Below are 14655 nucleotides of genomic sequence, written 5' to 3' on the forward strand. Positions count from 1 at the left end.
ATGCAAACCATGGCCTGTGAGGCCGTGAGCCCATGATTCTCCCGACTCCCAAATCTCCCCAGCCTTCCACCCGCCGCCGCCATTCACACTCGTAGGAGCCGTCGCCGCCGCTGCCGCTCACGCTCCAGGCAGCAAGCCCACTGCTGCCCGCGAGCTCCTCGCCCCAGGTCCCATCTGCCATCTGTCGTCGCCATCCAAGCCCCTCTCCAGGCTGCCAATCCGCATAGCAGCAGCGGCTTGCGCAATCCTCTCTGGCCACAGCTTCTTGCGGGCAGCGGGGTCGGGGGCGACGGTGCTCATCCAGGCAGCTGCGAACCAGCCACCAGCACCCCCAATCGACCTCCGGAGAGTAGATGGACAGCGCCACGGCGTCCATCTCTGTGGTGGCGGCAGCGGCTGCTGCTCCGCACGTTAGGCAGAGTGGTGCCGGCGCCGGCGCCGTTATATGCCAACTTGAGCCGGGATCGAGCTGTAAGTCGCCGGATCGATCTCCACCCCGCTGGAATTGAGCTTCTCGCCTGTGGTTCTTGGCTCGCCTCGCTGCTCCAATCTCGTTGCTACAGTGCTATTCCTTTCGTAAGTCGTAACCCACCCTCCCCACCGAGATAGATTGGGTGGGATGAGAGGTCATCCTATCCTAAACCTAAACTCCCACTGTATCCCAAACCAATGAACCAAACAAAGGTTATGCTGCTGTTGGATCATGATATCCCTGTTCCAACCCTCGTATCCCATGAACCAAACGCCACCTCTGTTTCCGCCACCGCGCTCGCGAGTCGTCACTCGCCGGCTCCCGGCGGCAGCCAAGTGGCTTGTCTTCGAATATTCCGTAAGGAATGTCACTGTCACTGGACAGTTGAGCGTTAACTGCCGTGCAACGCATCACGAGAGGCGAGACACGAACACGAGCGCAGCCGCTGCGAAACGCTACAAGATCCAACGGCTGCAACTCTCCTCTCGTGAACCGGTGGTGTGGGGCTACCGCTCTGACACCGGCAGTCCCTCTCCCCTCTCCCCTCTCCCGAAAGCAAAGGCAAAGCCCCGAACCCCGTCCGGCGCCGGGAGTCCTGGACCAAAACCCACGCCACAGCCCCGTTCCCGATCCGAGCGCCCCAAGCGGAAGCGGAGCCATCAAGGATGGCCCATTCGCCGGCGCCCAGCGGCGGCGGGGGGCAGCAGCCGCTGGTGGTGTCGCTCAACTGCCTCGACGACCCCTCGCTGGAGCAGGAGGGGCTGGCGGGCGTTGCCGCGGTGGAGCACGTGCCGCTCTCCGCCGTCGCCTCCGGCCGCGTCGAGGCCGCCTCCGCGGTGCTGCTCCCGTCCCTCGCCTTCCTCCCGCGCGCCGCGCAGCGCCGGCTGCGGCCCTGGCAGCTGCTGCTCTGCCTTGGCACCGCGGACCGCGCGGCAGACGCGGCGGCCGCCGCCGACCTGGGCCTCCGCCTCGTCCACGTCGACGCCAACCGCGCCGAGGAGGTCGCCGACACCGTCATGGCGCTCATCCTCGGCCTGCTCCGCCGGACCCACCTGCTCTCGCGCCACGCCTCGTCGGCCCCTGCCGCCGTCGCCGCCGGCTGGCTCGGCTCTGTCCAGCCCATGTGCCGCGGCATGCGGCGCTGCCGCGGCCTCGTGCTTGGCATCATTGGCCGGTCCGCGGCCGCCCGCTGCCTCGCCACTCGTAGTCTCGCGTTTCGGATGAGCGTGCTCTACTTCGATCCGCGCTACGTGGTACTGGATCTGCAACTTCCTTCTACACGTTTATTGTTTCATCTGCTTACTAGTACGTGGTACTTGCACAGTTCAACAACTATGGATCCTCATGCTTGCGTTGCTGGTTATGATATTTTTGACTTATTCTACTAGGTTGTTTTCTGTTCAGATCTTGGATTTTACAAATTTTGTAGAATTGAAGTTGATGGGACCCCAAGCATTTGGAACATGGAATTTAAATGATCTCACCCTCTCAGTTAATTGGAGGGGATTGTTATATAGGCTATGTAATTTGAGTACTATGATTACTACTAACTGTTCTTTTTTCTATGCACAGCAAGGCTAAGTGAACATTAGTAACATATGATAATGAAAAAATGGTTATGATAAATGGCAACCTAAGAATCATCTTACTAGTTATTACTTCTATGATGCAAAAAGTAGGGGTGGCGGTAAGAGAATCAAACCTAAATATCATTTTTCAAGTGCAACATTGCTGTCTTACATTAATAATATGCTCACCAAATTCATAATTTAATACTCCTAAAGCCTCCTTATGCTACAAGATCATGTTATTTGAAATCTTCTCCAACTCACATTTCTCTTCCTTTTGTGCTCATTTTGAAATAAGACGTAAGTTAAGAATACTGCTTTCAATATTCTGACTTCTTGCACATCCGCAGAAGGCAAGTGGAAAAACAAAGCGTCCCTCTATTGTTTTCCCTTCTGCAGCAAGGAGAATGGACACTCTCAATGATTTATTAGCAGCAAGTGATCTTATTTCACTGCATTGCGGATTAACAAATGAAACCATGCATATACTTAACGCTGACTGCCTGCAGCACATAAAACCTGGTATGTCTTTTCTGCTTTAATTGTGTTATGTTGCTTCTTGTTGTCTGAAATAGTGCACACCCTTCCTTTATTTTCGTTTTATAACATCCTGTCATCGAATGTTTTGAATCCTTCAGGAGCTTTCATAGTCAACACTGGTAGTTGCCAGCTAATAGATGACTGTGCACTCAAACAGCTCTTGATTGATGGTACCGTAGCTGGTTGCGCATTGGATGGTGCTGAAGGTCCACAGTGGATGGAAGCATGGGTATGCAAATTAGAAGTAGAGTATTAAACAATGTTTGTAAATGGTCATTTAGGATGAATAAATTTATCTAAAATCAAACTTCTCATCATTTGTAAAGTTATAATTAAGGTCTTCTCTGAACAAAAGGCTAGAGAAACATTCTACTAAGTGTCCTATATTTATGTATTGAACTTTACTATTTACACATTGTAGCATCTGCTTATTATTTCACATAAAATTCTCAGTTGGCATAAGTGGTATTTTAGTTAGGAGCTTGCTTTATGTATTGTTATTGGCTTACATGACCAGCTTCTGGACTTTTCTGTTCAACAGGCTAATAGTTATGCCCTTGCAGCAACAACAACAACAACAAAGCCTTTTAGTCCCAAGCAAGTTGGGGTAGGCTAGAGTTGAAACCCAACATGAGCCCCTAGTCACGGTTTAGGCATGTCAATAGCTGTTTTCAAAGCACTCCTATCCAAACAAAGATCTCTAGGTATATCACAACCCTTTAAATCTCTTTTAATTGCCTCCTCCCATGTCAGCTTCGATCTTTCTCTACCTCTTCTCACATTGATATCTCGACTTAGAACTCCACAACGCACTGGTGCTTCTGAAGGTCTCCTTTGGACATGACCAAATCACCTCAACCGATGTTGGACAAGCTTTTCTTCAATTGGTGCTACCCCTAGACAATCACATATATCATCGTTCCGAACTCGATTCATCCTTGTGTGACCACAAATCCAACGCAACATACACATTTTCGCGACACTCAGTTGTTGGACATGTCGTCTTTTTGTAGGCCAACATTCTGCTCCATATAACATAGCGGGTCTAATCGCCGTTCTATAAAACTTGCCTTTCAGCTTTTGTGGTACCCTCTTGTCACAGAGAATGCCAGATGCTTGGCGCCACTTCATCCACCCTGCTTTAATTCTATGGCAAACGTCTACATCAACATCTCCATCCTTCTGCAGCATCAATCCTAGATAACGGAAGGTATCTTTCATAGGCACCACTTGACCTTCCAAACTCACGTCTCCCTCATGTGTAGCGTTGCCAAAGTCGCATCTCATGTATTCTGTTTTAGTTCGACTTACTTTAAAACCTTTGGACTCAAGGGTCTGTCGCCACAACTCCAGTCTCCTATTTACTCTTGTCTAGCTTTCATCAACTAGCACTACATCGTCTGCAAACAGCATACATCAAGGGATATCCCCTTGAATGTCCCTAGTCACTTCATCCATTACCAAGGTAAACAGATACGGGCTGAAGGCTGACCCTTGATGAAGTCCTATTTTAATCGGGAAGTAATCTGTGTTATCATCATTTATTCGTACACTAGTCATGGCATTGTTGTACATGTCCTTGATGAGGGTAACATACTTTGTTGGGACTTTATGTTTGTCCAACGCCCACCACATAACATTCCTTGGTATCTTGTCATAAGCCTTCTCCAAGTCAATGAAAACTATGTGTAGGTCTGTGTTACCATCATTTATTCGTACACTAGTCATGGCATTGTTGTACATGTCCTTGATGAGGGTAACATACTTTGTTGGGACTTTATGTTTGTCCAACACCCACCACATAACATTCCTTGGTATTTTGTCATAAGCCTTCTCCAAGTCAATGAAAACCATGTGTAGGTCATTCTTCTGCTCCTTGAACCGTTCCATAACTTGTCTTATTAAGAAAATTGCTTCTATGGTTGACCTTCCGGGCATGAAACCGAATTGGTTTGTAGATACCCGTGTCGTTCCTCATAGTCGATGCTCGATAACTCTCTCCCACAGCTTCATCGTGTGGCTCATCAACTTAATTCCCCTATAATTAGTGCAACTTTGGATGTCTCCTTTGTTCTTGTAGATTGGTACCAATATGCTTCTCCACTCTTCAAGCATCTTGTTCGATCGATAGATATTGTTGAACATCTTCGTTAGCCGTACTATAGCTAAATCCCCGAGACACCTCCACACCTTGATCGGAATACCATCCTGACCCATCGCTTTACCCACTTTCATCCTTTTCAGAGCTTCTCGAAACCTCCTGCACTTGGATCCTACGCACAAAGCGCCTATTGGTGTCATCAAACGAGTCGTCCAACCGAACGGTGGAGTTCTCATTCTCCCCATTGAACAACTTATCAAAATACTCTTGCCATCTATGTCTGATCTCATCCTCCTTCACCAAGAGCTGCTCCCTCTCATCCTTAATGCACTTGACAGTTATGCCCTTGTAGATAAGTACAAATAGTTGGTGTCCTTTTTTCATTGTTACTGTTGCATTACATTTTGTTCTGCAAAGTGGCGATTAATCATTGTTGGGTGCAGGTGCGGGAGATGCCAAATGTTTTAATTCTTCCACGGAGTGCAGACTACAGCGAAGAAGTGTGGATGGAAATAAGAGAGAAAGCAATCACTATGTTACAGTCCTTTTTCTTTGATGGTGTTCTTCCAAGTAGTGCAATTTCTGATGAAGATGAGGAAATAAGTGAAGCTAGAAATGAAGATGATTATCTTGACCCAGAGGCAAAGGATAGCCAGTCACAGATTTTTGATGCTGAAATAGATGAAAGCCACTTAACGCTGGAGTATGAAAAGAAAAGAGCCATATCCCACCATAAAGCACCTCAGGTGTCTGGAAAGTCTGTAAACATTGGCTCCCGACCTGAAGGCAGGCGTAGTCGTTCTGGAAAGAAAGGAAAAAAGAGGCCTGCCCATCGCAGACCTCAACAGAAATCAGATGACTTGTCTGCTGCAGAGAGTGACAGTAATTATTCGTCCCGGAGAGATGATGACACTGCAATGAGTAGCAGGGACCAGGTTGTAAGTTCCAGTTCACGATTTGCCTCTCCTGAGGACTCAAAATACAAGCATAAATCTCTTGCTGAATCCCCGATGCAAATGACATCTGAGAAGAAGGTGCCTGTACTACTCAGTAGAAAGTACCCTGATAAACTAAAAGATGGGTTTGTTGTAGCTTTGAGAGCAAGAGATAATTCCGGGTACCATGTTGCAAGACAAAGAGCAGTTGGTGGTGGTGGCTGGATTCTTGATGTTGTCTCAAATGCTACAAACAGGGACCCCGCTGCTCAGTTCCTCGTTACTTTCAAAAACAAGGTACGATTGTAGGCTTATGTCCGCCACTCCCTCCTTCAGTTTTCATGCCTGCTACGGTTTTATGCACAAGCGGGCACTGACAAGACATGTACTTTTCAGGATACTATGGGGCTCCGATCCTTTGTTGCTGGTGGTAAGCTACTACAGGTATAAGCCTGTCTGATTCTATGGTTACTTGACTAGTTGTAGGAGTAGCTATTTTATTTTACCAGTAGAAAATGAATGGAGTGTCAAGAGACAGTTGCGCACGTGATTGAACAATGAGCCAGGCCTAGGGAGGTTTAGTGCTAATCCTTCCTCCATCATGTGGACCCTTTGGGCATGACAATGAGGTGACCGGTGTTGTATTGTTTTGAGAAATAAACGAAACTAGTAGCCAAGCTGAATAGCTGATATTCGGCGCAACCTGATCTATTCGGTGTTGTATTGTTTTGACAAATAAATGAACCTAGTAGCTAAGCTGATATTACTGATATTACACAATCTACTCTATTGTCTCTTGACATGAACTATAATTATCACAAACTTTACTTATGCGAGCTGGAAAAATATAGCTTACAAAAGTCAATATCCACACATGTATGAAACACCTAATATAACGAGCACATAGACCTCAACACCTAATTTATTGACTCAGCCACCTACTTGTCCACATTTTTAATTTGACGTTCACCTGTTTGGTTTTTTCTGTCAGTAATTCCTTCTTAACACTTGGGTCCACAAGTTTGTACCTTGGAAATTTGGAATCCTCTACTGTATACAATAAGTTCTACGTTATTAGCTTTCAAGGAGAATGACAATTGCTTTAGTGTGAAAACTGCCAAGATTTTTTTTTTGGTAACAAGAAAAAGTTTGAGAAATAGAGGCATCCTTTTGCTTGGTGCCCTTGTTCGCTGATGTTCTTATAAAGGTTTTATCGCAATGCATTGACAGATTAATAGGAAGACGGAGTTTGTCTTTGCAAGCCATTCTTTTGATGTTTGGGAGAACTGGATGCTGGACGGGTCCTTGCTGGAGGGTAGCAAGCTTATCAATTGCAGAAATCCTTCGGTATGCACGTTTCTAATTGCTATTCTGAACAACGGAAGCTAAGATGTAGCAGGAATTCAGTATAATTTCTTAATAGACTATGTAGTACCCTTGACACGGGAGGTAGTAAATTCTAAATTGAAACAGTTAAATTGTGGCTCTTGTCTTTTTATCAACAAATCTTGCAACTTTATACTCAGCTCCCAGCTAATTGGTTCCTCCCCCCCCCCCCCCCCCCCCCCCCCCTGTAGGCTGTATTGGACGTCTGCATTGAGATCCTCGCAGCACCAAGTGAAGAGGATGGAGTCACTAGGTGGTTAGATTACTGATTAGCCATGCTGCGGACTGTAAAATGGATCGGATCCATCATTGTTGTTTGATTCGGTTTGCTTACAATTTTTCCTTTTTTTGTTGTGGAAAATTTAGCTTCCAATTTTTCTCTCCCTCTGCTTAAGTGCCCAATTTTGTCCTTTCTGATGTTATGTAGGCACATCAATTCATCATGTATGCCCATCACGTTAATAGTGTGGTATATGTCAGATGGCATTTGAGTTGTCGCTATGGTCAGATATATCCTCGTGTAACATGCTTTTCAGTTTCCACAGTGTAGCTTCGCATATTTCTCTTACTCGGTGCACATGCAGAGACGTGGTTGGTGCAGTGGCTTTTGCTGTTATGCATACAATACTCCTATATACAAGTAAACTGCACAAGACGTCCGTTGGTGTTTTTTAACATGGAAATCTTGACCTGCGACTGATGATCTTCCCAGGTATGCGTCCACAGGTGGCCTAACGCCGTGCAAATTCCGGCACCAGACCGCAGGACGCCGGGCAGTTACCGGCAAGCGGCAACGTATATGCTTCTGCACGGGTCCTCCGAATTTTCTACAGCGACGGATAATCGAGACCCACCAAACCCCAGGACAAACAGGTCACTTTCACTTTCTTCGTCTGTACTCCCTCGCCACAAAAAAGAGGGCACAACTTGTTGTCAAGAAGTCAGCAATTTTAAATTTGATTAAATTTATAAAACATAAATTTTAAGTTTGATTAAATTTGTTAAAAAAATTTATGATGTCAAATAAGTATATTAGATCAATCATGTAATACATTTTTACAGTAAATAAATCACGAGATGTACATTCTTTTTGTGACAAATGGACTAGAAAGTTGTGACAAATGCGGGTATCCTTAACATCAACAAGATCGTCTCTCTTCCGTCCTTGTCGGGTTGTTGCTATTGAAGCACATGGTGGACTCGCCTCGTTTGATGGAGCTCATGTTGGCTTCGGTTTTGGTTTCTCCGTGCGTTCTCCGTTGCCGTAAGAAACCGTTTTATCTTTCTTGTCAAAAATGAATTATGAGGTGATAAACTTATTATTTTTAGCTTTATTGGTTTTGACTCTTGGTTCTATCAAGTTTTTTGGAATCGTGCTAAATGAGACTTTGGGCTTTAGGCCCTATTTGGATGCAAAATATTTTGAAGTATTGAAGTACTATGGTTTTATAAAATATTTTGGTTCTCAAAAACAATTGGGTGTTTCGATGTAACAAACTTCACTCATGACTTTTTTTATTCTAAACTATATTTTTTTTATCTCTTTTTGGCTTTTAAAATCATAGTTTTATGACACTTCTTTTTTTTTAAAAAAAAAAACTGTGTCATCTAAACAAGCCCTTAACCTCTGACGAGGAGCCCGATTGAATGTTAGCTAATTTCACAAATGTACAAATGGGAGATGATCAGGTCGGTACAAGATCCTAGTCTTGAAACCACGTGAAACCCATCTCGAAGATAACATAAAAATAACCCACGTGAGACGCAAGAATGATCAAGATCTCGTCAATCATCATGGTCGCAAATCGAGATGAGGAAGGGGTGTTTAAATCCAGAGACTAAAGTTTAAGGGTATCACATCGGGTGTCATATGGGGGTGTCATATCGAGTGTTTGGATAATAATAAAAAAATAAATTATAGAAGTCCTCAGTAAATTACAGAATTTATTAAGCCTAATTAATCCGTCATTAGCACACGTTACTGTAGCACCACATTGTCAAATCATGGACTAATTAGACTTAAAAATTTGTCTCCTAAATTAGTCTCAATTTGTGTATTTAATTTTATAATTAATTAATATTTAATATTCCATGCATATATCAAACATTCAACGTGACGTGTCTAAACTTTTGCCCGAAGGAAAGGGCAAGTTGGGTTCTGCTCCTGGTACGTCGAGTCAAATAGGTGTACAGACGTATAGACAAACGCAATGTGCAAACGTTTAGAGCCTGTTCGTATGCGTATAACTAATTGTTTAGCTAGTAACCTCAATCTATTTAAACAAAGGCTAATACTCCAAGAGCCTTTTCAAAATGTACTATCTAAATAATCATTTGAAGAGTTATTTGAGTAAAAATTATTTTTTATATTTTTTACTCTCCAAAAGCTTTTGTATATCTTACGCCCAATCTAGAGAGTCATTCTCGCTCTCCATCTTTCACTAGCAAGAAATCCAGAATAGATGATATCTATATTTGGATATCCAATTGAATAGGTCGTTGGAGGGTGTTTTCTTACCAAAATCTCTATTCCTGTAAATTAGGAAAGATATCGAGAGTCTTTTTGTAGATGCTCTAAGTTTAGTAATTTTTAACTAAGCCTCCAACTACATGTAAGCCAACTAGTTATCTAAACGTGTTAATTTGAATTAATTTTTAGCTCTATTTATTTATTTAATAACTAATCCTAACTGATCAAACCATACCCGTAAAATAGATTTTTTTCCCATTTATAACCGTTATTTTTTATCAAACCATAGTACAAACACAAATATTCATACGTGTACATATATTCAACTATACACATTTACACATATTCAATACCTTATAAACACCTTTGAAGAGACTAAAGCGACAAATCTCAAGATGAGGTAAAGTCACAACAAACGATATCGGTGTTAACTTTGTCAATCTCATATCTTGTTGATATCTTGGAGATGATCATAGGATAATACTTCATTCGCCCCCTAAAAAAATCAACTTCTCGAGTTGTTGCAAGCCAAATTCTTTAATTTAACTAAATTTATTAAAAATATTAATATTTATAACATAAAATAAGCACACAACAAAAACATATTTTATGGTGTACATAAACAACAAAAACATATTTTATGGTGTATATAATGATATTAATTTGGCGCTATATACTCTTTTTATAAATTTGGTTGAGCTTAAGAAGCTTTGACTTATAACAACTTTAAAAGTTAATTTATAAATTGATTTATTTGTGCCGGGTACATTGTGTTGTAAAAAATAGATTACGATACAGATGAAAAGCTCATAGGCCTGCTGCAGCATCGATTATATGCTGGCAAGACAAACGGTGTTTTCGAGCGGCACGGTCGCACGGAGGTAGGTGGCTGGTGGAGATCAAATCAAATTCACCTTCAGCCGCCGTGTCGTTTTACTGATCCGAATTGCTCCGTTTTTGCGCATAAAGCTCTCTGCTCGCGTGGACGGCCCGCCCCAAACGTGCTGTGCCTCCTGTCCCGCGACTCCCGCGACCATCTCATCCCACGCCAGAATCCAGAAGGAATCCCCCACTGCGCGCACGGACGCGCGCGCCGGGACCAATGGCGGCCGCGTCGCTCAAGCTCGCCAGCCCCAAACCTCTCGCCTCCGCGCCGTCCGCGCTCCTCCGCGGGCGCCGCGCCCAGGCGCGGCCCCTCCCGGCGCGCCGTCTCGCTCCGCCTGCCTGCGTCGCCGTGCAGCCCCCCTCCGCGCCGGCCGCGCCGCGCATCGGCTCCTTCGACAAGGTGTGCCCTCCCGTCCCCGTTGAGCGGATGTACTTCTGCCTTGGGTGTTGTGGTGGTGGTCGCTTCATTTCGTTTGTTGCTGTCGTGGTGGTGGCGCCAGGTGCTGGAGGCGCTGATCGGCGGGACCGACTTCTCGGAGGAGGACGCAGAGGCGACGCTGCGGCTGCTCCTCGACGAGAAGGATGAGGCGCGCATCTCCGCCTTCCTCGTCCTCCTCAGGGCCAAGGGCGAGACCTACGAAGAGGTGTGGTTTGTGTTCGTGAGGAAGCGGCTGGTTTCGTTACCGGGAGCCCGGGACGGCTTGGATTTCGGCGGACGCTGATTGGTTTTTTTGTCGTCGACTTTGTTTCAGATCGTGGGGCTAGCGAAGGCGATGCTGAGCTGCTGCGTCCGGGTCGACGGGCTGGACGACGCCGTCGACATTGTTGGGACCGGCGGCGACGGCGCTGACACCGTCAACATCTCCACCGGGTCCACCATCCTCGCCGCCGCGGCCGGCGCCAAGGTCGCTAAGGTATCGTGTTTTGCGCTTTTGGGATTATCGACCTTGGGTTTGGACGCTGGCGGTCCTGCTGATGCGTTGATTGCGTTGAGCAGCAAGGAAGCAGAGCCAGCTCGTCGGCGTGCGGCAGCGCCGATGTGCTGGAGGCGCTTGGGGTCAACATCGAGCTTGGACCTGAGGTACCGACACGTATTTCTTAATCAATCATCAGATTCTGCCTACAGCATCCTAAGTACCACGATGGCAGCTCCGCTAGTGCACTGTTTTCTAGTGTCCTGTGACTTTTCCATTTGTTAGCGTCCTAGTACCTTTGAACTACCAGGTCATAGGGTACCACTGACGGGGCCTCTTACCATCCACAGAAGTGGTATGGAAAATTAAACTTCAGATCTGACTATCCTAGTGAAAGGGAGCCAGGAGCTGCCCCTTTCTCTAAGAAATATGCTGTGTGATGGCTTTAGGATGATTGATATGAAGATTGGGACCTCTCAATTTCATTTTATTTCTACAACATGCTTATTAGTGTGTGGATTACAATGCAAGATTATATAGTCAAACCAATGATTACGTGTACCGGTAAACTTGTGCGATTTAAGCAGTCACATCCTGAGGCTGAAAGGTGCTTCATACTTATGAATTTATTTCCACATAACTCAACATTTACAGACTGAATTTCACCCATTAGTTCAAATGCAATTCGTAGATTACGAGAATATTTATCCAGAGATGCCCCTGCTGCTGCTTAGATGTCTGTATGTTTAATTGTCAGGAGAGCTTTCTTGATGTTTCAGTTTTTCAAACTGGCTGCTCATTTGATTACTTTTCTCCGTGAGTTTGACAATATGATTAACACGTATAGGCTCATGTCTAGTTCATGCTCCTCACTTATGAGTTTATCTATTATATGATCTATTTCCAGAATGTACTGTTAAGTGAAAATAAGTTGTCTGCCTCTAATAACATTTCTGTTTGTCAAACTTTTGAACTATACTCTTGAGTGGTTAACTACAACATACAGGAATCAACTATACCTACCATTGATTCTATAATCGAGAGATAGTTTAAATTGCTCACGCTCAGTTGGTTTAAATAGGCTATGTTCAGATTCTGTAATTTGTGCACTATATGGTCTGATCGCATAGGCAATCCCAACAACCTTCTTGTGCTCTGAGTGCATGAATCTACTTTTGTTATATAATACTATATTTCTTTATCACCTACCAAAAAAAGGCTTTATGTCCACTGTCCTTGACTAACCTTGATGTACTGTATTTCAATCTTAGCATTAGCTGGCAAGTGGGATTAATAGCTTAACATTGCTAACCTTTCCTATTGCAAGGGTATTAAACGATGTGTCAATGAGGTGGGTGTTGGATTCATGATGTCTGCAAATTATCATCCTGCAATGAAAATTGTCAGACCTGTGAGGAAGAAGCTTAAGATAAAGACAGTTTTCAATATCCTTGGTCCTCTATTGAATCCAGCAAGGGTGCCTCATGCTGTTATTGGTGTTTACCATGAAAACATAGTAAGTATACATTCATCTAGTCCTTTCTTGTAGTAGTATGATGCAACTATACAACAAGCATAGTATGTCCGATGATTATCATCATAAAATGGAGATCAGATAAAAGCAGCTAGAAGATTCAGTCAGTCCATTAAACAAAGTCTGTTTTTCAGATGAATGCTCTTTTTCAGTTTTTTTTACTCTGTTGGAGAAAATATTATTGATAGTTTTTACAAATATAGTAGCGATTTATTGAAAATAGAAATAATCTAACAAGCTCCATATGATTACTGTTGATCCATTGCAATACTCATTGACCCAAAGCATTGCAATCTTTTGGCAATAGGTTACCAAGATGGCTAAGGCTGCTCAGAAATTTGGAATGAAGAGAGCATTGGTCGTCCATTCAAAGGGTTTGGATGAAATAAGCCCACTTGGTATGCACACTTTCAAATGGTTTCACTCTGTTGGTGCCACTGTTTCGCTACAAATGGCTGTGCTTACACAAGAAGTTACCTCGTATCTTCTTGGTCGACTATGTATTTGACAGAAGATTCTTTTTAATTGCTGCAGGTCCTGGATATATCCTTGATGTTACTCCAGGGAAGATTGAAAAAATGCTCTTCGATCCATGTAAGAGTATTTCTTACTTTTCTATTGAAATCTGCAAAAGTAGACTGCAATGGGCATCCTTTTATGCGAGATCATTTTATTTTGGTCGCATCAATTTGCACTTCCAACTCATATTGTCTGCTTTCTTTTCTATGTTAGATATGTTTGGTTACTGCTGAAGTAGGAGTATATGATAACCAAATCAATGAACTAGTGGATGAAGGGAAACAATATAATTCTTTGATCTAACATCTTCTGTATGTATTGCAATCTAGTGGATTTTGGCATTCCTCGTTGCACATTGGAAGATCTGAAAGGAGGTGATCCAGCATTTAATGCAAAAGTTCTCCAGGATGTTCTTGCTGGTCAAAGGGGGTCCATTGCAGATGCCCTTGTAAGTTAGCCCTAGCTACCTCTTTCCAGTTTTTGTGCATTTTATATTTCCTGAAGAAATGGCCGCATATATCTTAATGGATTCACAACGTTCTGTACCCAAGATCTTTTTAAGCAGCTTGCTGACTAAAATTTGGTGTCTTGATTACCACTTTTTAGTACAAAACAGTTTTCATGTAGTACCTGCTTAAAATAAAATGATTAAAAATTTTAGAATTGGATTACACTTGTAATGATCAATTGGTGTCTATAAGCTTAGACTAATTCCTATTTTGCTACACAGGTTCTAAATGCCGCTGCATCCCTACTTGTCAGTGGTAAAGTGAAGAATTTACATGACGGTGTTGCACTAGCACAGGAGACACAGCGGTCCGGCAAAGCCATTAATACACTTGAGTCTTGGATAAAGGTTTCAAATGTAAGCACATAATAGCTTCTAATGGGTCTTCTTCATTAGCTAAATATTGAACATGACACCTTTCCCATACCCTGTTGATACAGAGTTCCATAGACTGAGTGACATTGAGTAGCAATAGATGGATTTCTGCAATAAGACATGAGGAATGGTGGCAAATAAGGGCTCCGCTAAGTCCATCTGTAATCCGTGGATGATTGGTTTTTTCTTCTCGCGTTCTGTTGTGAACTTCTAGTCTGCTTTATGTATTAGCAGTGCTGTTGTGTAGAAAAATGTGTCAAGAAGAGATTCTAACAGCCCTATTCGCTTCTCTTATGAGCCGTACTATTTTAGCGAACGAACAGTTGCCCTGTTCGTTTCGCTGAAAAAACAAACTGAAACACTGTTCCGGCTGATTTGTTGTGGAAGAAAAATACTGTTCCGACTGAAAAAACAAACTGAAAAAGACAATTATAAAAGAAGTGAATAT

General features: G+C 43.7%; 2 protein-coding genes across 2 annotated transcripts; both read left to right on the forward strand.

Moving 5' to 3' along the window:
• The first annotated feature begins 593 nt into the window (after positions 1-593).
• LOC136535764 (C-terminal binding protein AN-like) lies at positions 594-7513 on the forward strand. Its single transcript, XM_066528159.1, has 7 exons — positions 594-1725; positions 2391-2562; positions 2679-2809; positions 5125-5913; positions 6013-6060; positions 6847-6963; positions 7194-7513. The coding sequence occupies exons 1-7, from the start codon at positions 1138-1140 to the stop codon at positions 7269-7271; spliced, it is 1923 nt and encodes a 640-aa protein (XP_066384256.1). The 5' UTR covers positions 594-1137; the 3' UTR covers positions 7272-7513.
• Positions 7514-10291: 2778 nt separating this feature from the next.
• LOC136535766 (anthranilate phosphoribosyltransferase, chloroplastic-like) lies at positions 10292-14623 on the forward strand. Its single transcript, XM_066528161.1, has 11 exons — positions 10292-10353; positions 10442-10757; positions 10858-11001; positions 11110-11271; positions 11355-11438; positions 12599-12787; positions 13113-13203; positions 13340-13399; positions 13654-13772; positions 14055-14189; positions 14273-14623. The coding sequence occupies exons 1-11, from the start codon at positions 10307-10309 to the stop codon at positions 14285-14287; spliced, it is 1362 nt and encodes a 453-aa protein (XP_066384258.1). The 5' UTR covers positions 10292-10306; the 3' UTR covers positions 14288-14623.
• Positions 14624-14655: the final 32 nt, after the last annotated feature.

Source organism: Miscanthus floridulus, chromosome 2 (genome assembly GCF_019320115.1).
Source record: "Miscanthus floridulus cultivar M001 chromosome 2, ASM1932011v1, whole genome shotgun sequence".
NCBI classification, from domain to species: Eukaryota; Viridiplantae; Streptophyta; class Magnoliopsida; order Poales; family Poaceae; genus Miscanthus; species Miscanthus floridulus.

Excerpts from the sequence above, each read along its gene's own strand:
- LOC136535764 (XM_066528159.1), top strand. The coding sequence starts at position 1,138 with ATGGCCCATTCGCCGGCGCCCAGCGGCGGCGGGGGGCAGCAGCCGCTG. Across the intron at positions 5,914-6,012 it reads TCGTTACTTTCAAAAACAAG|GATACTATGGGGCTCCGATC; the intron begins GTACGATTGTAG and ends TGTACTTTTCAG. Across the intron at positions 6,061-6,846 it reads CTGGTGGTAAGCTACTACAG|ATTAATAGGAAGACGGAGTT; the intron begins GTATAAGCCTGT and ends ATGCATTGACAG.
- LOC136535766 (XM_066528161.1), top strand. The coding sequence starts at position 10,307 with ATGCTGGCAAGACAAACGGTGTTTTCGAGCGGCACGGTCGCACGGAG. Across the intron at positions 13,204-13,339 it reads GGATGAAATAAGCCCACTTG|GTCCTGGATATATCCTTGAT; the intron begins GTATGCACACTT and ends TAATTGCTGCAG. Across the intron at positions 13,773-14,054 it reads GGTCCATTGCAGATGCCCTT|GTTCTAAATGCCGCTGCATC; the intron begins GTAAGTTAGCCC and ends TTTGCTACACAG.